General features: G+C 38.0%; 2 protein-coding genes across 2 annotated transcripts in view; both read right to left on the bottom strand.

Annotated features, from left to right (window-relative positions):
• Positions 1–23,904, bottom strand: part of LOC137274447 (sarcalumenin-like) — a 276,599-nt gene that overhangs the window by 28,229 nt on the left and 224,466 nt on the right. The gene's annotated exons all lie outside the window — the stretch shown is intronic.
• LOC137274440 (PAN2-PAN3 deadenylation complex subunit pan3-like) overlaps positions 1,897–23,904 on the bottom strand; it is a 44,442-nt gene continuing 22,434 nt past the window's right edge. Inside the window, exons 3-18 of the mRNA XM_067807618.1 lie at positions 23,313–23,483; positions 17,623–17,758; positions 16,992–17,188; positions 16,164–16,229; positions 15,749–15,853; positions 15,575–15,632; positions 14,711–14,869; positions 12,219–12,335; positions 11,487–11,648; positions 10,908–11,085; positions 10,451–10,538; positions 9,617–9,756; positions 8,818–8,947; positions 8,665–8,729; positions 8,332–8,470; positions 1,897–7,590 (exon numbers count right to left, since the gene is read on the bottom strand). Coding sequence (XP_067663719.1) covers positions 7,441–7,590; positions 8,332–8,470; positions 8,665–8,729; positions 8,818–8,947; positions 9,617–9,756; positions 10,451–10,538; positions 10,908–11,085; positions 11,487–11,648; positions 12,219–12,335; positions 14,711–14,869; positions 15,575–15,632; positions 15,749–15,853; positions 16,164–16,229; positions 16,992–17,188; positions 17,623–17,758; positions 23,313–23,483 — 2,061 coding nt within the window. The 3' untranslated portion in view covers positions 1,897–7,440. The remainder of the gene's footprint in view (positions 7,591–8,331; positions 8,471–8,664; positions 8,730–8,817; positions 8,948–9,616; positions 9,757–10,450; positions 10,539–10,907; positions 11,086–11,486; positions 11,649–12,218; positions 12,336–14,710; positions 14,870–15,574; positions 15,633–15,748; positions 15,854–16,163; positions 16,230–16,991; positions 17,189–17,622; positions 17,759–23,312; positions 23,484–23,904) is intronic.

Consider the following 23,904-nt stretch of genomic DNA (forward strand, 5'->3'; position numbering starts at 1 on the left):
AAAATTAAGATTTTTCTTGCAGTGATTCCTATATAAATTACACAGAATTGTTTGTGAAAGCATGGGTGCAGAAATACAACTTGCAAAGGGCAAGTTCAGTTTCAGATTTACCTGTATCAGCGAAGTGTATACTGAATGTATACTATACTTTCTTAAACGTCACATGCAACGTAAAACACAACACAACCTTTCGGTATGCACTTACCGAGACAAATCATCAAAAATGCCAATTCAAGCTGTAAAGTTGAAAAAAAAACGCGATGAAAAAAAAGCCTGGGGGGAAAAAGTGGTTTCAATAGCTGTGCTGTGCCCATACACGTGCACAGTGAATATGTTGCAGAGCTTGAAACAGTATGCCTGCCCGGAGTATGAGGCTGGAGCAGTAGTCTAATCTTGGTTGTGTACACTAACAAGTATAGAATCTACTCGTTACATTTAAAAAAACTTGTTGATTGTGGTAAGCAGCCTCTGTCACAGAGAAAGCTGAATGTTTGGTTTATTGACACCAATATGTCTGCCTGCCTGTCTGCTGAAGACAATATGCGATACACAGCTTCATTCATGGACCACATGCAATTTGAACTTATCACCTATCAGGCTATACGCCATAAACAAAATAAATTGATTTATGACTCGTGCACTCGAGTCCTGTCTCTGCCACATTATGTAATTAGGCAGGTGTGATACTTGGATACTTGGATGAATGACATTTTCCAGCCTTGGAGTAGTTCACCATCTCTACTGCATTAATTTTTTATAAGATCGAATGCAAATTCAGAGAACATGTATTTTTGGTTGCATGTGATGTTTAAGCTTGAAATGTTGATTTTTTTAAACAGCTTTCTAAGTGTGTGTGAATGTGACAAGTTCTGCAGTATAATATATAGTTTCAGTCATTTTATGTCATACCTGTTCTGTTTTTTTTTTTAAATAAAGTATGTAAAGTATATGTCTCGTATGGCTACCATTGTATCTTGATAATAGTCTCGTAGGTTGCTTGCTAATACTTTCATGATATATCATCTCGCCTCATTAAACTGGTTTCAGGATATATCATCTTGCTAGAACCATCCAGTCCATGTATTAATGCCCATGATGCCAAAAGCAACAAAGGGTACAACCTTTAACGTCTGTCAGTTTGGGTGTAGATTCTTACAAGCTCAGTGATAAATAACTACACCAAAATGTCGCTCCATTCAATTCATTAAGTTCTATGGTTCATTATTGAAAGAACAAGTTTTGGTGAAGGTTCTTACTAGCTCAGAGTGACTACTGTTTAAAAATATACATCAAAATGTCGCTTCATGCAATAAACAAAAAGTTGCTATCCATATTGTTGTATGCTTCATTATTGAAAGAACAAGTAAACATCATAAGTGGCCCTCACTAACACTAAACATTTACTTAAAAGTCCAAATAACAGATTACGTTTTACCAAAAACAGCTCATTGTTGAAGATGCCTTTAACTGCCCGACTTAAATCTATGCTGCAATGTTAGCTCATTACCACTCTAAGTTTACTCCCTGTCGGTGTGTTAAATAAGTGATATCAAGGCTAGAAACTTCAAAATATTCCCAGCCCAAAATGGATTTAATCAGACCAAACAATCCAATTGTCAAGTTTATATGTAACACTCACTTTGAAAAATAGATTTTAATGTATGATGAGTGTACTCAGATATATGGAACATTATCTCAAATTTTTCCCCTTGAGTCCATTCACTGGTAAGCTGCAAATATAGACCCCTCATCAGACATCTAGCTTGTCTCAGGTGAGTGGACAGGCCCTATTACATTGTCACTGTATGCATATTTTGTCAACAATTAGGGCAAATACAGCACCTACAGTATATTATTTTCCAGTACAATTCAGCAATGAACAACAAACATGATACATACAGGTACTTTTTACCTTTATTTCAATAAAAATACAATCTCATATTTTACAATTGCTCAATAAATCTGTACAGATCTTTTCTTCAAAAATTATTTGAAGACCCCGTAGGACAAAGTTATCAACATTACAGAGCTTACCACACTCATGACTCCATGCATCTCAGCACACGGCACCAACAATCCATGTCCTTCTCGATCAGACTCAGAGTTAACTGCCCTTAGCTCTTCTTGCTGACTTCAGGTGGGGCTGACATCAGACACTGTGTGACCATTACATAGTTTAACCCACCATGTGTCCTATCTGAATCTATATTTCCTCCATCACATTACTGCAAAGTCAGCATTAAATCTCTGGACCAAAGTCCATCATTACCAAACGTTTGTTGTGAAAGCTAGCTGCTTTCTGGACAGAATTTGCAAACTGAGTGTTATTGTTTGATATAACTTCTAACTCTAACTCCCAGCCCCTCACAACTCCCATTCAAAGCACCCTACTGTCAGAAGGATCACAACGCTCACGTCTGCTATTAGAGTCTACAGCGGCCATGACACTTCTCTCCTGGTGATTTGAGCTTGGACCATACTCATGACAATGAAATGAAATCAACTGCTGTGTTCAATAGTCTATACATCCAACATGTGCTAACATAATTCTTTACATTCCAATTAAAATAACTGGGATTCTTTTCTGTGGCATTCATCAAAGCATGTGACATAATGTCAAGTCCAGAGATACATTTGTTCACAAAACTTAGCTTGAGTACACAAATGACCACAAAGCTGACAAATTGTCAACTTGTCGTGATGAAAATGAAATGATGTTCACTCCATCATTCACTAGCACCATTCCAAAGCTGATATGTTATGGATTTAAACAGATGAAGGACAAAAACCTACTAATCAAACCTAATTCATACTGATGAATGCTCCTGAGCTCATCACTATGTTTTGAGACACTCATGTCATGGCCTATCACACATTCATAAGTTAGCACTAAAATGCAATTGGATTTCCAAGATAACTCCCGGCACCCAATGTAAGTGACCTATGCATAGGCCAGGACTAGCTCTGTAATACTTGATGATTGACCTTGACCCCGGGTCAAATGCTGTATCAATAACAAAACATTCCATGACCTTCAACTTGACCTTCAAATAGAGCTTTCAGTTTGAGAAGAAAAGGGTATATCACTAGTGACAAGTGATCTAAACAAAAGCTAGTTATAAAAAAATTGATTCAGAAGTGAAAGGGTTTACTCTGTAAATCTTGGCACCGTAGGTCTCTTCACTGATGTAACGTCAAATTGATCAACACACTAGCAAATGAAGAGATGTCTTATTGCTCCATTCCTGAGAAGTACTTGTGCAATTTCTTCACTCATGAATGACCTACTCTTAATGATGGATCACATTAACTGAATGGCACATAATGCCACCATGCCACACATGATGTATGTACTTTTACAGTCTTGGCCAAGACTTGACAGAAAGTAGGTTCTGATTGTCACCCCAAAACAATGAAATCATTGATCACCAAAAAATTAAAGTATTGACAGAAATATTATGTTGGGTACAGGTAATTTTGACAGATCAGTAAGGAACATCTACATACAGCAGTCAAATACAGTCTACTGTTTGCCCTATTCAAATTAAGACATGCTGGTTCTGCTGATCATCATGCTCCACAGAGACTGAGCAAAATGTAAAATATCCCATATCGTAGCACTGTTGCTTTCCTGAACAGCCCTAACTCAGAATACCACTATTGCAACAATCAGGCATGATGGCTACTCGTCCTCTGACAGCACTGAGCATATTTTAGTCATGGAGGAGGTCAGTAACACTCTTAAATGACCATGCATCCTTGTTATGGTGTCCACGGTAACCGATGGGGATGCCCCCCTCCACTCCATTACCAATGCCCATGATACCTGAGGTTAAATACACAGTATCAGGGCTCTTCAAAAGCACTCACCAGTACCCCAGTGCCTCAGATTATCTATCCTTCTTCAGGGTCCAGCAGCATAACTTAGTGGCCCTAATAAGGAATATTGTCACTCTGCCCAAACCAAGCTTCTGCAGTACAGGTTTGGATAGCAGATATTCAAACAAATCAAATACACACTGGAATTCAGTATACAGAATACAGAAAATTACTGGAATTACAGAAAAAGGCTACGAAATAGTCAATAAACTCAACCAATACGATCACTTTACAGGGAGAAAAAATACCATTTGAAATAATTATAGAACCATCATCAAAATCAGCACTATAATCATTAAATGTGAAGAGTTCATGTCATGTTTCATTGAAGAATCTGCACAAACAACAACTGCAACTATGGAGAGATGGTATTTCTAGTATCAACTCTAATGAATCCCAAAGGGAACAGCAACAACATTGTTTCCTGTTAAAACCAATGACTGCCATTTTAAAATGAGACTACTAAAATTGAAATGAAATACTGATAGCTGCAATGTAAAACATTATAAGTTCATGATTTTGATGTAGTCTGTTATAGTAATGAAAGCATGATTTTACTTTAGAAATGAATGACACTATGATAAGGTCTGTCAATGAAATACTATCAGCCACATTTAACATTTCATTGGCAACCTGTGGTTCTAAAGCCACAGACATGACAAAACATTTCATATTACAGTATGCACTACACTTCATCCTATTTATTACAAACCCTTTACATACTTTCAATGAAATATTTCATGTGTTTTGGTATCATTTCCACTAAATTCATTGCATTTGGAACAATTTTCTTCCATAATATGAAAAATAATAATCAGAATTTACTTTCGAAATTGATTAGACACAAAAAATCTGAACACTGACTTAGAACAATTCGCACCACATTCCACAACCATCTGTTCATTTGATACCAACAGCCTCTGTTAAACCACTTTCAAAAATACCAATAAGAAAATCAAGATCATTTGAAACATTACAATTTGACAAAATAATTCACAAATGGGCAATTGAAAAATCTGTTCAAAATATAAGAATCTGACTTCGAAGAAAAATTCAATGTTCCATAATCCATAGGAAAACAGCCACAACAATAATCACATGTCCTGCAGAGAATGGGTATAACTTGAGTGAAAGTGGGCCCAAATGAAAGTCAAGGTATTACATAGTTGTGACACAAGTGTACATCTATATACAGTGTGTATACATGTTAACCCTTGAATCCCCAAGGAACTCCTTTACCAATAATCCAATTTCCCGTATCATTCAAAACTCTAACGATAGTAGACAATAAAGTTTACATTGACAAATGTTTGTTGTAGACCTACCTGTTTCCTATGAAAGTCAATTCAGACACAGTAAGACTGATCCTCAGTAACTCAAAGCCCTCTACAACTGCATCTCACCACGCAAGATGTTTGCATTATAACCTTCAGAAAACAATACCAGTGATACTGCATCCTGAAAACAGGATTATCGATAGTTTCTGATTACATCTGTATACATCTGAAGGTCATGTCAGTGGGGTTAATTCAACAAGAACTATCCCCATCAGATCTACTTACTGATAAAGCTAGCCAGTCCAATTCTCACTGTACCCTTAGCTTCCTGGAATGTTATCACCAGTCAACGTCCGGATATTGGTATTGTAATACACCTCCCAACAATGGCCAAGTTTTCTAACAGATACCAAATAAAAAACTTTGTCAAACAGACATAAGACCTCTTACCAGTAGATTGAGAGAAAGTTCCTTATGTCCTTGACCACAAGCTGGACAGAAGGCTTGTGTGTATGTATGGCAAACAGCACGAAAATCAAATACAAGGAAAATACCAGAGATGAAACCCGAGCAGAAGTGTACCGAAAGACCGCAAATCATTCTTGAAAGGAAGAGTCCTGTAAGAAACCTATATATCATATGTACCAGTCGATCAGGCCATAAATATACCAATGTTCACTTATACAGAATGGATAGACCTTTCTCCAAAAACTTAACAAGGAATACAGGATCTCACAATCGGAATATTTCCATTAAATAATGACATAAAAAGGAGAATCCTAAACAGGAATCAATGCTAAACAAAGTTGATCACAGCTTGAGATTTTCCCTGACAAAATTGACGAAAATACTAATAATTGTTGGATCATGATTTTCTTGACAAAACCTACAAACATACTTCTGTGTTTCTTAAATTTAGCTACGGAGGATGGATCAAATTGGAAAAGTCTTTTTTGTAATATTACACTTGTCGAAAAACAACTGAATTTACAATATCATGTATGTATGAGATCAAATTACATATAAGCACACAGTTTTAATATTCACTGACACAAAAAAAATGTTCCCTTAAGTATGTTTAGCCATTAGTTATCAGCTAAATTGAAAATAGCCTAAAATTCACAATTCAACATCACTGAACAGAGATCACTGATGGCAAAACACCAAACACAAACATAAAAATGACCCATTTGCCAGCTCAAACTTTCCAAAGTTTATCACCAGTATGGAAACCAGAATTCCTTAAACCAATTACTTTTTCAGAGAGTTAACATATGATCATAACGGCCATTGACCACTGAACTATGATCGTCCCTGATAGGGAAAACATGTATCAGTGACTAGAACAAGCTGCACACACACCAATTTGAACTGAGAATTGTAAAATAGATTGAACAGATGAAATTAACTCCACATAAGATCCTTATCATCATAACCTCAGCAATAATCAACAAGTTCACATTCAATCATCAAACTGCATTCTCGGAACCACTATAAACATTACAAGACTCCAGTGTTTCACCCTGCTTTACCCTGACAGAAATCTAAAATCATTTTTTTCACAGTCGAACAATTTTTATTTCAATTTGAACCAATGTTGAGACTGCTCTTCAAAAATTTAAAACCTTTTGTGACTGTTTTCATTATTATACTCCCGTTGTTTAAATAGTCTTAGACCTTGTCCATTCACTATTGTCATGGCCAAATTGGATGGACGCCCCATGAAGTATGGTCAACACATCTGACATATGAAGTACTTTTTATATATACAACGATTATGTACATGAAATGTTCATCGATGTGATATATGAGTCTATTCACATATTAATGTGGCAGTTTCATCCAACAAGAAGACTCTACATTTCATTTTATCCATCAGTTTTGGGGGCAAGATTCTTTTCATATCTGCAGCCACCAGCACAGGATAAATATACAGTTACATTTTAAATCATTTAAAAAATGATCATTGTATAAATACAGTATTGCCAGGCAGCCAATCTGTTGTCCTACATTATACACATCCATGATGTACAATGACAATTGATATATAAACAGAGATAAGCCCTTATCATGAAGGAAAACATGCTTTCTGTATAAAGAAAATTTGCTTTCTTCTGAAATCAGAAAGCAATGCAATAGACATATTCTTCAATACTTGGTGAGATCTCTCCACAAACAAATATGACTGAATTGATATTGTCTGACTAAAACGCAGCACTCTTCCTTTGTTCGAGTGTGCTGCCTCTGGAATGGCGTTTGGCTGCATTCACAGGATTCATCCTTGCTATGAGAATGGGGACGGTTGGTGTCCGGCATTCAGCAGCTCAGAGAAAGCACTCTCAAAACATCTTTTGATTTCAGCGTAGGACACAACGAGGATGCTCTGTTCATCTCTCGACATCAGGCAAATCTTCTCTGGGACACCTGCATCAACCTGTAACAGAGTCGGAGTATCATAACCAGTGGTAAATTGAGGCAAACACCACATCTAACAGTATTCAAATTATTTTACTCAATGTAAGGTTGGTGATGAAGACATAGACCAATGTAGTGAAGTCCATGAGCATGTATGGGAGAGAGAGAGAGAGAGGTGTGTGTGTGTGTGTGTGTGTGTGTGTGTGTGTGTGTGTGTGTGCGTGCGTGTGCGCGCATGTTTGCTTGCTAACTGAAGTCAAGTCTAATGCTAGTTTTAAAGTAGTTCACTGAGCTATCAAGGATCAGTTTAACAGTGTACTCAACATGTACACTGTATACTCACCAGTCAACTATTGCTTATTTTAACAGATACCAACAAACCTTGACCAGTGTTGGAAATTATTAGCAAAAATATTTGATTATTAGCCAAAATATTTCAATGTAAGCAGAAACGTAACCTTTACTTAGGTTTGTGATAAGTAAACATGGATTTTCCAACCTTGATGATTAGATATTGAAAAAAATGGGGAATGAAATATTGTGGCAGATCAATCCGAAATAATCCTGGACTTATCACCACTGAATGAGTGAAAATGCTTTTTTTTTTCTGGATAAAAATGATATTTTAGGTATTTTAAGTGAGGTAATGTTTATAGTAGCATTGCACATGTAATTAATTAATCCCATTCACCTATCACAGTAAATAATGTCTTTACATAATCACAGTACTCTCATAAAGCAAGCCATAATCTTCACTTACTTTATTGACGCACTGAATGACATGAGCAAGATCAATCCATGGTGCACCACTCTCATCCACTTGGTGGAAAAGGTAATCACGAAACAGCTTCAAGATGTAGCGATCTCCAGTCTCTGACCAGCTCGGATCCATGTTGAACCTGGGTAGTTCAGACAAATTGCAGTTTGTGAGAGCAAGAATACTATTGATACAAACAGTTGCAAGGCAATGCTTTTTAATACTGGTATGTAATTATAACACTTCTCTTGTTGAAATTATAAGAAAAATTCCTTATAGCATTTTATGCAAGCATATGCACACATCACTCAACGAAAGTACTAGTGAAATACTTACTCAGGTCTCTCGTTAATTGCACCAAGTTTCACCAACAGACGGAAAAGTCGGCCATTTTCTACTTCCTACAAAAACAAAAGAGAACTGTAAACATGGATACCTTTAAATAATATAAACCAAGGGAAAGAGGCAATATTGGAAGAAGATACTTACCTTGGCCAGCTCATTCTCCAACACATCTGTTCGAAGTTGAGCAGCATCAAGCTGAGTAAAGAATCGGGCTCCAATCATTGGCATCACGTCATTGATACTTCTTGGTCTATTCTGATTGGTCAGAAGATACCTGGAGAACACAATTGGTATTCAAACTAACAAGGGTTTAGAAAGAATTGTGCATAAGAAAGGGGATTAATAGTGAATAAGAAAGCAAATTAAGACCATGTGTTGACCATGTGACTTTGTTAAAATCAGACGTAAGTTGTACTATTACAATAGCTCTGAAGAGCACCAATAGTCAAGTATGGAAAATATTTTAGCTATATTTATATATTTCAACTACAAAAATATTATTTCTTTCAAAAAATTTATTTCACTGTTTCCAGCAATGCTAAAAGCTGAAAAAGTGTAATATGGTACATGCATAGCATCTTCTGAAGCAAGGGAGTTAACTGGCTTTTATTTCAAAGTTCAGTTTGTACCTGTGCTGAACTATGATTTTAGTTGTATTTTAGCTGGACTTACAGGACTGTACATCCCTGGTAGTCTAATCAAAATCACATAACAAAATGTTCCTGAACTGTGAGTGAGTGAGTTTGAGTAAGTGACTGAGTGACTGAGTGAAGGCTGTGGACACCGGAAATGAGCTTCACACATTATACCCTTGTGGGGAATCAAACCTGAATCTTCTGCATTACAACTGAATGCTTTAACCGCAAGGCCACCCCACCACTCTTGAACAAGTGAGTTTATACAGTAAGTCCATCAAATGCCCATACTGCAGCCGTTTACTTACAAGATGAGATTTTTCAGGTCAGGTGAGTAGTTCCTGGCAACAAGATCCATGGCTGCCGGCAGGTGATCTCGTTGTACCCCCATGATGTTGTTACAGGCAAGTGCAAGACATATACGTCCCAGGGCAACTAGATCCTCTTGCTGGAACACACATGGTCATTAAGAATTACATCAGGGATTTATCTAATCCTGTCAAGAGCCCCATTTAGCCACAAGTCTACAGCCAAAGACAGTAAAATTCCCAAAATTGGTTTATATATTTCATTTTTTTAGAATTTACAAAAACAAAAAAACATATGGACAGATAAGAGGGTAAGATTCTTTATGGATAACAACTTCTTTATTACATATGATGCGACGTTCCAGTATGGATCCTTATACCGTTGTCAAGCAAGGATCCATACCGGAACGTTGCATCATATGTAATAAAGAAGTTGTTATCCATAAAGAATCTTACCCTCTTATCACTCACCAGCTTCTAATAATGCCAATCAAACAAATCATATGGACAGACAGAGCCTAATATATAATCAAATTTTTTTCCTAATTTGGAAAAGCAATATGGCAGTGGTCTCTAAATAATCGAGTCCGGACCAAACAATTAGTGATCATTAGCATGTACATCATTCTAAGCAAATGGGATACAACTACATGTGTCAACCAAGTCAGCAAGTCTGATTATCTGATCCCGTTAGTCGCCTCTTTTGGAAAGCATGAGTTACTGAAGACCGATTCTTACCCAGATCTTCAAAGGTCGGATTCACACGATGGAACAAATGTATCTTCTCTCTCATTCCAATTGTCTAACTGACCCTTCAGGGTGGATGATTCTTACCTGGTAGTGTGGTATCAAAGCAAGTGGGTTGGCCTGATTACTGTCAAACGTCAGAACATCCATAATCCCCATACAGTTCAGGCGCATCCTGGAAATACAGTGAGTCAGTGACTCTTTTTGTTTCATACACAACCATGCAATACAGCTTCTAACTGTGTAAGGAATATTAGTAAGAAGTGAGTGAGTATCGTTTAATACCCATGTGGGGAATCCAACCCAGGTCTTGGGCATGACAAGCATGCTTTATCCACTAGATTACCCCACCTCACCAGGAAATCTTGGAGAATTTGTTGATCATGACTAAAACTCAATCACTACATATCATAAAAATTTTCCATCACTACATACAAGTAATTACTAGTTAATTTTATGCCATACAGTGATATAGTGAATGAGCACAAAAGCTGCAATGGAAATTTTGGAGAATCTATCAATATATGTCACATTTCCCAGTTACCTGGACTTGCTGTAGACAAGGATCTTTGTAGGGTCCAGGGCCCGACAGGCAAGGCCCGTGGCATGTATGGCACGGAGTGCGGAACTGAGCTGGACGACATAGGTCCAGATGAGTGACTCGGGCAGCAGGCCAGCATGTTGGCGAGGGCCATTCATACCAGAGTTGTTGGCGCTTGCTCCTGGAAAAAAGGCAAGACACAACATTTAGTTTCTGCATAATAGTAACAATTAATATGAACTTACCATAATATTGTTGGTAATACATTTTCAATGCAGTAAGGAAAAAGTGTAACACTGGAGAAAATACTTGTTGATCTTGATTTAACATAGTTATACATCTGCCAATGAAAATCATAATACTTCTTTCTGAGGAAAGTAGATTTTAGCATTTTGGGGGTAGAGTTATAACCAGGATTTAAACCTACACTCTCAGAATGAAACAATTGGAAGAAAGTACGATAGAATATAAACATACCTTGAACAGACACAGACACACAAATTACAAACTAGATCATCTCCATGAACTATGTACCCGGAACCGATTCATTACGAATGTTATCACCAACACAGAACTACCTACCTGTCCCTTTCCCAGCACTGTAGGGTCGAGCTCCTGCTCCTGGTGGAGGCCCTTCCCCACCCTGGAAGGGGCTGCTGTAACCATTCATTGTGGGCGGTGTGTTGAAATGGCGTGACATCAGGGTCTCGGCTCCAGGGAAGTAGTCATACACAAAGATAATAGCTGAAACATCACATAAAATGCTGTCTATCAAGTATCCTTGATAATCAATGGCAGGGATTGGGGACGGCAGGAGCCATGTGCCTTTTTGCACATTAGAATAAAAAATGGCCCATTTCAAAGTTTACTATTGATACAGGGGCAGTGGCCCATTTCAGAAAATGGTTAACAATCCTGAAAATGGCCCACTGTCAAAGTTCTCTTCCCAATCTACCAATGGCACCACTGTATAAACAAAAATGGTAATTTGAACCAACTACAAGGATTTTATTTGCTTCTCTTCCTAATTAGAGACCTCGCAAGGTTTTTATTTCAAGCTAATTTCAACAAAGAAATAAATCCATGTGGCAATATACCCAGCTTGAAAGCTGAAGGGTTCTTTCAAAGTATCAATCAAACATAAAAATTGTGCTGATACGGTCCACAGCTAAAATTATTTACACTGCAATGTCTTGAAAACAGCTCAGCTCCAAAGTCATGGAGTGTAAGTTATTGCAAATGTGAACTTTTTCAAAGCTAAACTAATAAATACACAAGATTCTGTTCAAAAGGTATGTGGCTTCCTGCACTTACAGTTATCACCGAAAGCTTTAGAGGTGAAGACCTCCTTCAATTGCACAATGTTGGGATGAAACATCTTCTTCCACATATCAATCAGCGGCATACACTTTGCATTAGCCAATCGGAAGCCTGGAAAAGATATCAATTGCATATCAAGGCTGAAACATGGTAAAACACTGTAAATTGTTAAAAGTAATTTCTAGCCTTAGAAATGACAGACTTTATAGCTAAAAAACGTAATTTTCTGAATGAAAAATTCCCTTCTAATTGAAGCGGACGTAGAGTACACTCTCCCTCCGGAAGCCTCCCTTTAGCTCCAATACAGTCACATGACCAGCCATGCTTGTCACTCTCTCCAAAATCTCATAAGCATAAGTATCTTTCAAACTGCATCCATTTATCATAGTATAAGGTGCGAGTAGATCTATGTAGAGCTAAGGTGACTGCCTTTGCCACTCTAGTAGAATATCTTCGATGTTTTAAGCAGGCTTTGTTACAATCCAGAGGTGAATCTGGAATGATGTCAGATTGTTGTGTGCTTGGTTTGGTGTGTGGATGGACGAGTAGGATAGCTTGGCTGGATGATCCCTGGCACACACGAAGAGTGCTGGGTCTCGTGTGAGCAGTGGTGCTGCCTGTAGCGGGATCTTGTAGCCGTCTCATAGGAAGCTCTGGCTGTAAACATCATTGAGAAGTCCCCAGTACTTCCAGTAGCGGTAGGTTGAACGGTAATGGCTGGGGGTGGTTGTTATGAACCTGATCTTCGGCTCTTGTCACTGCGAGGATTGTATGCTTGAGGACAGTAATCAAAGTGTAGATCAACTTTATCATTACCTCCCTTGAGTCCTGGGTTACTGATTTAGTGGCGTTCTCGATTTTGTCGTTGAATACCATAGATGCTGTCCAGGGTGCCTGATACAAGGGTTTAGTAAAGCTAACGCCTCAAGATGAGGCTGATAATAATCCTTGTTGGCGTAGTGGATTCAATCCTAAAGACAAAGAGGCTAGATACTCCCGAGATGAATTGTTGATCCTTCTTCTGAGTGGTCAGTGCAGAGAGGATCATCCTTTCTTCTTCAATCTCTGGGTTGCTGAACATGGAGATGAGAGCCTCGTTGATAGCCCTGGAACAGGTGAATCAGAAGAAGGTACGCCGAGTCGTATCCAGTTGAGCCACACGCTTATCCTCCACTTTGTAGGACCTGTTGCAAGTCTCATTGATAAGCTTGTAGTCCTTATCTACGTTGGGTGCTTTTATGTGATATGGTGGGAATCGACAAGCACTGAAGGCCAGAATGTAATGCTGCTGGTTCTTATTGGATGTCTGGAAAGCTGCTGCTGAAATTTTTGGGATCGTAGATATTGGCGGAGATGACACCAATGTCTCAAAGTCCTAGTTACTTATCTTACAGGTGACAGCTTTGTTGAACTCCTTCGACAGTGAGACGAGGACCCACCCATTCATAATCCATGACGTGATCACTAAGTCTGAAAAGAAGGCTTCCTGGAGATCAGTGACGTCTATCCCTGTCCATCCAATCCTCTCTGTCATTCCATGAATGCATTCGCAAGTGGGGAACGATGTCCATGCAGCGAAACGTCAACGTGATCCTCCTGTCTGAGTGTATCCCTGGAATAACGGTCATTCTGTGAATGCCTTCTCGCATGCCTGCATGAATCCACATCCGATGAAGCAGCGAATGCTTGCAGCTGCAGCGGGATGCACAAGTGTCAGCACTCAGCAAGTCGATAGAAGCAGCTTCATCCAGACTGTGACAAGATGATAGAGCTGATGGCGATGATTTCAGTGAAAGGAAGCATGCATACAATGCATTTTCTTCATCAGATGGGCACAGTGCAGCCAATGAACCTTCACGTAAGGCGACTGTGGTTGTAGTTGATGACTGATGTTTCCGTTCCTCTTCAAAACCTTGATCTATCAGACTCAAAGTGCCTTGGGCAATGAAGGAGAGAGTGACAAGCATTGCTGGCCATGTGACTGTATTGGCGAGAAAGGGAGGCTTCTGGTATTGTATAGTGAGTGTATTGTAAACCCACTTTAATTAGAAGGGAACTTCAAGGGATTTCAAGTGTTCCACTATCTTCACATAGAGGGAGGAGATAAGCATAATAAACATGAGTCAGAATAAGAAAAAATTTATTGTTAAGTTAACATGCTAGACTTGCAAACTGTCAAGAATTTGCAGACTTGTAAGCACTTGGATAGATGCTTTTCAGGGTTTGTATCTGTCTCAGGTCTGCATGACAATTTCAAAATATGATTCGGGCTTCAGGTCTTTGCTTTTCATCTGTTAATTTTGAATCACAGTCTCATTTACCCTGTCCACTAAATGTGGATCTAAACATGCAACTACAATTTAGTCCTAGAACCTAATCATTTAACATACATTTACAAACAAATAATAAATTCTAACATAAATAAAACAAACAAAAGCAGTGTGAGTGGAGGATGTTGTTCTGATTAAATGCAAGTGTCTGCTCACCATGAACCCTCCTAAGACAGTATGTAAGTCCATCTTTGGTGTTGAGAGCCTTGTAGCAGGTGGTGGGATATGTGAAGGTGCTGGACTTGGGGAGCTGGGTGGTGGGCGGCGGCTCCAGGGGGAACAGGTTGTGGTAGTTGTCCACCTCTGTTGGTACATCTGAAAATAAAGTACTTGTATGACCGGTTGATCTACAATGACAACCTTTCTCTTGTTGGCTCATTGTTTAATGCTGTATTCCACTGATATCTTGTCTGCCTGTAAATAGTTGTCTGGGCACGACAACGTCATGAAAAACAATACACACATTTGGGTGCAATGTCATGTCATCTCCCAAGCCACCAAGCCTGAGCACCAAAACAAATTTGCTCACAGGAAATCAGTTTTCACCTAAAATCCCTACACAGCTATGAAATAGGGTGAAAGCAATATAACTGGTCCTGTTATCAGTGAAATTCATAGCATTTTCCAAATCTAAAACATGGTAATTCTGACTCCAATTTTGAAACGATCATTGTTTGCTGTAGACCCGGTTGCCAAATATATAAATGTCTCTAGATGTGACTGAATGAGTGCGGAAGTGACTGTCCTAGCGCCCTCTGAATATTTTAATTTCAACATAGCTTGTCAGACAATGTAGGAGGAATAACTTAAAGAGAATGATGACATGGATCAAGCCAAGACAAAACATTGGTGGACACAAGATCCAAACCCACCACCATCACTGACACCAACATGGCTACAAAGCAGAGGGACAAATGTTGCAGCTCAGATCACATACTGCCTGTATTAGAATTGCAAAGCATGAGAAATGTGTCATTGAATACCACAGCAACTGTAATAGTGAATTAAGTACAGGGTTACCTGGATTCTGAGTAGGGTCAATCTGTGCCAGTGTTAAAGCATGTCTGTTTAGGAGTTCCTGCAATGAAAAGAGGTTACAGGTTCAGAAATCAGAAACAAGCATTCAAAGAATGTACCTGTAGATCCAAGCGGACACAAGAAGACACAAGCTTACAACTACATAATTCTGCTCACCATCTTGATTTCATCCGGCATGAAGAACTGTGGCATGTTGACCTTGACCTTCATGTGAGCAATGTGTGGAGGCAGCCCTGGGTACATGGTGAAATTTGGCAGTTGCTGCAGTGAGAAACAGTAATAAACATATACACATACATTGAATGAATAAAGTGAAGAATATGGGAAAATATGAGAAAAAGATGAAAAAAATTCCATGAGAAACCGAATAATAAACATGACACAATAACTACATGAAATGGGACAAATGGAGAGGTAAGAACGTCTTGTGTTGTTTGAAGAAAGCAAGAACAAGTTACGTTTTATAAAGAAAGGGACAAAACCTTTGAAGAAATAAAGATTAATAAAGAGTAATAACATAATCCTGATTTTAATATTGAATGTGACAGAACTGTATAATGGTGTCACTCACCACTCCTTCATATTGAGGAGCAAAATCATCGGGATGGTAGAAGTATGTTGTCCCTCCAAAGTTCTCCTGAAACACAAATTCAACAAATTATTGACATCTTGCATACAAAATATCCAAAGAAATACATAAACATTTGATTTAATCTAATGGTGATAACTATACTATATACATATATACATGATTTCACATCATCAGTACATTATAGAACCTAATGTTGATATGTAAAACACTATCACTTTTCAACCTATGAGCCTATCATGGATACAAGTATATTGTGCTTCAATCACAGTAAGCCTATGTGAAAAGCTACGGTCATCTTGGTGGCTCAGTGAAACAAAGCTACTGTCATCCTCACAGCAGTAACTTGGTATGAATGTATCAATGCTTACATTCTGCAACCAAAATGACTGTTGAGTAGAGAGCTTAGTGGGATATTCAACAAAACAATCCTAATACTATGATGGCAAGTCTATGTTGACATATGTGCATTAGGACCACTCTGGTGCACCATGATTCAAAACTTTGTTGAATGCAGCTAGGGAATTTGATAAAGATTTGCCAAGTATCAGCTTTGGCCTAATCATGCTGATGACACTCAGTCACTAACTATGCATCTGTTTTCATGGTGCTAAATTTAAGTTATACATCATTAGGCTTAGGAATTTGATTGTGAAGAATGTACTTCACTTACGTGTCCATATTTGCATACAGTGAAACCCTGCACATATGTAAGTTGGCAGTGACTCAGAGTAAAATACTTTCCTCCATCCCAAAGTTTGCTGAAAGCACTGTTAGGACCAATTATTAGGTTCCTAATGAATATCTCACCTGGATTGTGCCACCCCCACCTCCAGGTCCCCCTGGCCCACCGGGTCCCCCACCTGGCGCCTGTGGGTGCTGCTGAGGTTTCTGGGGAACTGTAGTCTGTCGCAGTGGAGCAACAGGCGATGCAGTTCTTCTCAGTGTCAGTGGGGAACCACTTGGAGATATACCAGGGCTGTGATTAGGACTGGCAGATGAATAAACTGCAAACATATATGTCATCCGTGTTACCTTGTGCCGAAAGTTCACATTAAGAAAGACAAAACATCGCACATATCTATGCAAATAGAAATAAATCAATTTGAAAACAAAAAAAACCCCACACAACAGAGTGTAGGTTAGCAGTGAGAAAAACCCTCCCTGGAGTCACCAGTTACTCAAGTCATGCAAAGTCAAAACATATTCAGTCAGTAAAATAGGTTTCATACCTCTGTGAGTTATGAGACTTTGATCAGATAAGAAATCAGTGATGTGGGACAGAAACAAGTGCCACAGAGGGAAGTTACCACCTGAACAGCCACATTTTGTAGCTGAAGTCCAAACTCCGCCATGACTGCCCTATTGTGTGAGAAGGAAATAATGTTAAACTGATATGCTCCAGAATCGCCTGTGGTAGCCCCAGCTGCTGTATACTTACCACTACTGGCAGCTATGTGACTTGTGGGAGTGGATGACGTGGAAGTGTTGAACATGGAAGAGTACGAAGTGAAAGATGGAGTGCTGGAACTGTGAGACAAGGATGCTGCAGACTTCAATAAGTCAGCTGGGGTACCCTGAAACATAAATAACAATCTTTGAGTAACATACTGGAACATTTGTGACAAATAAACTGACTCAAATGGACTGTAATTGTATCTCACACAAACACAGGAACACTTTGTACAGTTTTTCAAAACATTTTTTTAAAATCACAAACTATGCAAATAATTATTTTCTACAATGTGACCCCCATAGAGATGCCATAATCAATATTTTAGAATAATCAGTTAACCAAAAGTTTACTTTCATATGAATATAAGAGTGTTTACAGTGCCATGACATGGGAGTTTTACTTCAGCATTTTATGCTGTGTGACGTGTGCTAATGAATGAGTCCAAACAATCAAGTTACAAACAATCATAAAATTAAACATATGACAATTAATTGTTTTCAGGTCAATGTTGTTTCAAGTTCGGAAAATTAGTTGACATGCAATTAGTTGTCAGTCTGCCCCTGCAAATATTGATCAAAAAATTTGTTGAGGATGTTTTAGAATAATTGATGTTTTTATTGCATGTGAATTATAGGAATTGTTCTTATTGGTCAGCATGATCTGAATATTTTATGCAATAATTACTTGTACATTTCATCATGTAAATATTAGCTTATAACACAAGTTTCATCACAAAATCATATCTTATGTATCAAACAAAAACATAAGGGGCCAGTGAGTTGCCACCAAATAATAGATTGCACAATGCAATTGTTTTTATTCAGTACCTGCAAACTGGCCTAGAGGTTAGGCTTCACCATAAAAAAATGGTTAAAAATAGTAACATAATCACTTGTTAAGCAATTTTCCTAACAAGTATTCAATATCAGATATTCAACAGAACCTGATCGCATAATGACAAATGATCCTGTTTCAGTTCTGCACTAAATACATAAATAAATCTCAATCACATGATTACCAACATGTGAGTACACAAATCTTTCTGCTTATAACAATCACTTCCTAATTAAAATACTGAAGGTAATCTGTATCAGTCATTTTTAATGCACCAGTGGAGGTTGTAAAGAACTAGATCACACCCTGGATTGCATTTTTCAAATTATGATTTTGGGCACAATACTGTAAAACTTTCAAGACATTTATCAGAGAAACAAATTAACCAAGAGTCATCAGGAGATGACATATTCCCCAGGCCACCATGTTTGAAAGGACAAATCATCTGCCAGTTACTTATTGTTTTTTTTAGACTAAGTTTGAATTGTTTCCATGGAAATCATGAAAAATATAAATGCCATATATCTGTAATCAGCAAAAGTCACCATTTCAAAATCTGTCTCATACATCTGCCAAGATCTGTTGAAAGATATGACATGGTTTTCGAGTTGTGCTTGAAGTCCATCCCTCCATTTTGAGACTAAGTCGGAAACGTTTCCATAGAAACTGAGGAAATAATAAATCACAAAAACCTGTATACACCAAAAGGCACCACATTGGGGTCTGCCCTACATTTCTACCAAATTTTGCTGAAAGATATTAAGAAGTCTGAACCGTATGCATGGAAACCGAGAAAATAATAAATCACAAAAACCTGTACATAGCAAAAGGCACAACTCCAGGTTCTGATTGATATATCTCCCAAGTTTTGCAGAAAACTATTGAACGGTTTCTAGGTCAGCTCCGGAAACGAAGTCCTTCCAACCATTAAACTAACACCAAAATGTTCCATGGAAAAACAAAAAAACATAGACATGCCAAAACTCTGTAAATAGCAAAAGACACAACTATAGGTTGAGATTATTATATCTATCAAGTTTGGTCTAAAAATACTGAATAATTTCTGAGTTATGCTCCAGAAACCAAATGATTACAGACGGATGGATGGATGGATGGATGGATGGATGGATGGATGGATGGATGGATGGGCGGATGGATGGACAGACGAGGAGTTGACCATATCCCCCCGCATTACATGCCGGGGGGATAAAAATTATCTATATTTAGATAAAGCATCATGATTGTCATGTGATCATACTTCTCATTAATTTTTCTTTCATTAGTTAATCAACCCCCAACTGATTTCAATTACGTTACCCATTAAATGGAGCTAATTGGACACAAAATCAATAACATGCTTTCGTCTTCTAACTCCAGAATGTTACAGTACCATGACTCAAAGGCTTCATGTAAACTTTGTTTGCTATCTGGCAAAGCAACAGTGTGACATTGTAGATAGATCATCATGTCCTCTCAAGACAAACAATAAACAATTAAACCATGTGATCCTGTCAAACTGGAGACAATTACTATCTCTATGCTGTTTGAATATTTGTTTCTTAAAGCGCCATGCAATAAAATTCCATGTATACAACAGCTTGTAAAGATTCAAGTCTGGACCAGACAATCAAGTGATTGATACCATGAGCAACAGATCTTGCCATTTGGGTATGAGATGACACTCCACCAAATGACTTGGCCTGACAACAAAGCATTTGGTCATTTCCGATGAATGTATGATTCAGATGACACAGTTTCTGAGTAACTTTTCAAGATGTAAACTTTGTACGTTTGAATGGGTTAATTTTTATGCTGCTTTTAGCAATCTTCCAGCAATACTACAATGGAGGACACCAGAAATGGGTTTAACAAAATTGAACCCATGTGTCTGGAATGACAACTGAGCACCTTAACCACTAGGCTACACCACCAATTAAATTTTGTACAGATATTAAAAAAATTATGACTAGTAGACAAAACATATATTTTTTTAATTCTAACATAGATTTGGTACTGACAAACAACAAACATAACTGGAGTGAACCATGATTTTCATCAAAGATCATAGGTATTACACATTCCCTGCAGACACACTGAATAGCAAATCAACATGCTTACACAATTGGGCCACCCATGCTCCATACAAGCAGGTAACGGTCTCAAAAGAACATACAAATACACTAAGTCTATATAAATTTGAATGAAAAATCTAAACATATGAATCGAAGCATTCCAAATCAATAGGGTTTCACTTTCCACAAACATGGACATTGAAAGAGAGAGAGTATATTCTTCACAATGAAAACCCTGATCCAATCATGATAAAGATTCATAACTAAACATGGCAAAGTCATCAATATCCCCCACAATGGCAAAATACTCTTCATGAATGTCTATGAGTTATGATTATGCCAAATAATTTGGTGTGTACACTTGAACCCTGTTTACTTGGACCCCACATATCCGGAAACCCCACCTTCCAGACGATTTTTATGTGAAACGAAACAAACTTACGTTCATTATTTGTACTTGCTTAAGCAGACCCCTTGCTTCCAGATCCAGACTGAGAATTTTCAAACTATTCCCATAGATTTCTATTGAAAAATTATCCACTTATCCGGACGGAGAGATCTGTGCAACGTGCATGTATATGTAACATGTCAATACAATTTAAAGCACAACTATGCGATTTCATTCATAATCTATCGGAAGGCATTTGATGTGTATTGATTAATTAGCCATCAAAACACTAGGGACGCGTATCACTCGGGTTGTTCATTAGGATTTGGCGGGTGTGAGAACATCTCATCAGCAACGAAAACACATGTTAAGTTGGATTAAGGTAAACTACACTGTAATTGTATTGTATAGAACACTTATAAATCAACCCCTACTATCTGTCGCGATGCAAGTTAAAAATAGCCTGCCGCATGATCTAAGTCATGAGATCCCGTCCGGAAGTTTACTTTCTGCAGACAGCATAAGTTCGACATGATTCCATCTGTTTTAGGGCATTTGAAATTAAAAAAAGAATATGCAATTGGCAAAATAGAGAGATTTTGTCTTTGATTTACGTTTTTCATCTAACTTACCACCTGAAGCTCCACACGCTACATGATTATGTCCGAGACAACCTGACAAATGGTAACCTGCATTCCGCCTTCCATGTGTTATTGGTACACTTATATGTTATGATGATTTGCTTGAATGATCCAGTTAACCAGATGTCTCCCTATCCGGACAATTTTGACTGAAAACATCTGGATAAACGGGGTTTGACTGTATACAGAGAAGTGGAAGGAGAGTATTAAAAGGTTCTAAAAGTTCTGTTCCAGGAAAGAGCACTACCACCAATTTGAGTCAAGCTTGTCTCCATGGAATGCCAAAAATGTCTTTTTTATTCAGAATTCCAAAACTACCAAAAGGCCCCAGTACACCACTAGACCAATCCATGTACCAAATCTGGCAAAGAAACACTGAACAGTTTTAGAGTGCTGTTCATGAAAATAGCACTACCACCAATTTCAGTCTAAGTCAAACATGGAAACACCAAAAATATTTTATTCATAATTCCAAAATGCACAGGTACACCACTTGACCAATCAATGTGCCAAGATTGGTGAAGAAATATTGAACAATTTTAACATTCTACTCTGGAAGAGACTACTGGGCATGGACACATGGACAGAGTCCATTTGACATATTGTGGGAGATAATATGAGCTCCATGACAATGGACATCTGATTAGTGATTGACTTATTAACATGACTAGACTGGAGCCGTTACATCAGCTACCTGATGCCAAGCTGACCTATACATACCAAAATACCCTCCCACTAGTGAATGATTGTCAGAAGTTAAGGTTGACAAATAATGCAGTCAGCAATATTCCAGCTCAATGACAACAGCCTGTAAATAATTGATTGTGAACCAGGTGCAACAATTTATGCTTAATCAGCACAGACTCCAGATCTGTATTTAAAACAGACCCTTGGTAACCACCAGGCATTGAAGGCCTTGCATCCTGACCCGGAATGAAAACAGACATAACAAATTACATATTCATTATTATTTTCACAAACATCATACTTGTTTCCAGAGCATCGCTTCCCGGTTTGCTTTGTTCCCTAAGTTAGTAACAATTCTATGAAATAATACTAGTTTAATCTGAATTCTGCATGAAAAAAAAAATTAAATGATGTGATAAACTGCCAAACTTTCCAACAAGCGCCCCGACATGTCATGCTGACTAATGATGTCTAGGTAATTTCTGACTACAAATTTTTGGAGAATAGTTGGGGTAGAGTTCTATTTTGAAAGAACACTGCAACACCAAGAAAACATGAGTTGGTATGATGACTGATTCTGTGTTCATGTACCTAACTCTTACAGGATTGATAATAGAATTTCTGCCATACTGAGAAAGTGTAATCCCAAACATGATATATTTTATATCAAGCTTTCTATGTGTGGCATTGCGAATTCATGCCACGACACTAGATGAAAATAAAGTACAATGAAAAAACAAATAGACATTAACTTTAATGAACACTATAGGTCACAAGAAAGTATAATTTTTGAAAAAAAGGTACAACATATACCCCACAAAATTATCTTTCTTAAATTTTTGTAAAATTCTAACTTTAAACACTTTACACATCACAATACGGTTGTATCAACCATCACATCTAAAATGTCACCAACTATCCTGCATTTCCTGTTATTTTTTAAGTGAAATGATGCTAAACTCAACTCAAAGAAAAGATGGCAGCAACAAGAAATCACCTAAGGTTACTAAGGTGGCTAATAATTGGTTTAAGAACATATAAGCACCCACGCACCTTCCCTGGGGGAACAGGGGTTCCTGCCAGGTTCAACGCTTGAAAGTCATTGGCCATGTTTTGATCCAATCCCCCAGGCCCTGGGGGACCCGGTGGGCCTGCAGGGACAAATGGCTTGGCATTCTGGGACAGGGATCCAAGCACGCTGTTTCTTGATCTTGGCCTTTGTCTCTGAAATAATGAAATGATCAAAACTGTAGGGTATTCAGGTTAAATTATGTTTTACTTTACTGGACTACACTTTTGGAAAGCTTTGTAAAATGTGTATCATCTGTTCCGTGCACACATAACAAGAAAATGGCATAGAAAATCCTACATTGTTGTGTCATCCTTGAGGCAATTATCTCTCTTGGTTGGTAATAGAGAATGATAATAATTTTCCTTATCAGTATAGGTTAAAGGTTACATGCAATGCAAAAAACAACATTGCACTTTCTGGTACCTTTCGGTACGGACTTACAGAAACAAATTATCAAAACTGCAAATTCAGCTGAAAAAGTAGAAAATAACATGATGAAAAAAGCCTGCAAAATTGCAGTTCAAACGATTCACTAACTTTCCTCCAGCGCTGAGGGAAAAAGTGGTTTCACCA

The sequence above is a fragment of the Haliotis asinina genome, chromosome 2 (genome assembly GCF_037392515.1).
Source record: "Haliotis asinina isolate JCU_RB_2024 chromosome 2, JCU_Hal_asi_v2, whole genome shotgun sequence".
NCBI classification, from domain to species: domain Eukaryota; kingdom Metazoa; phylum Mollusca; class Gastropoda; order Lepetellida; family Haliotidae; genus Haliotis; species Haliotis asinina.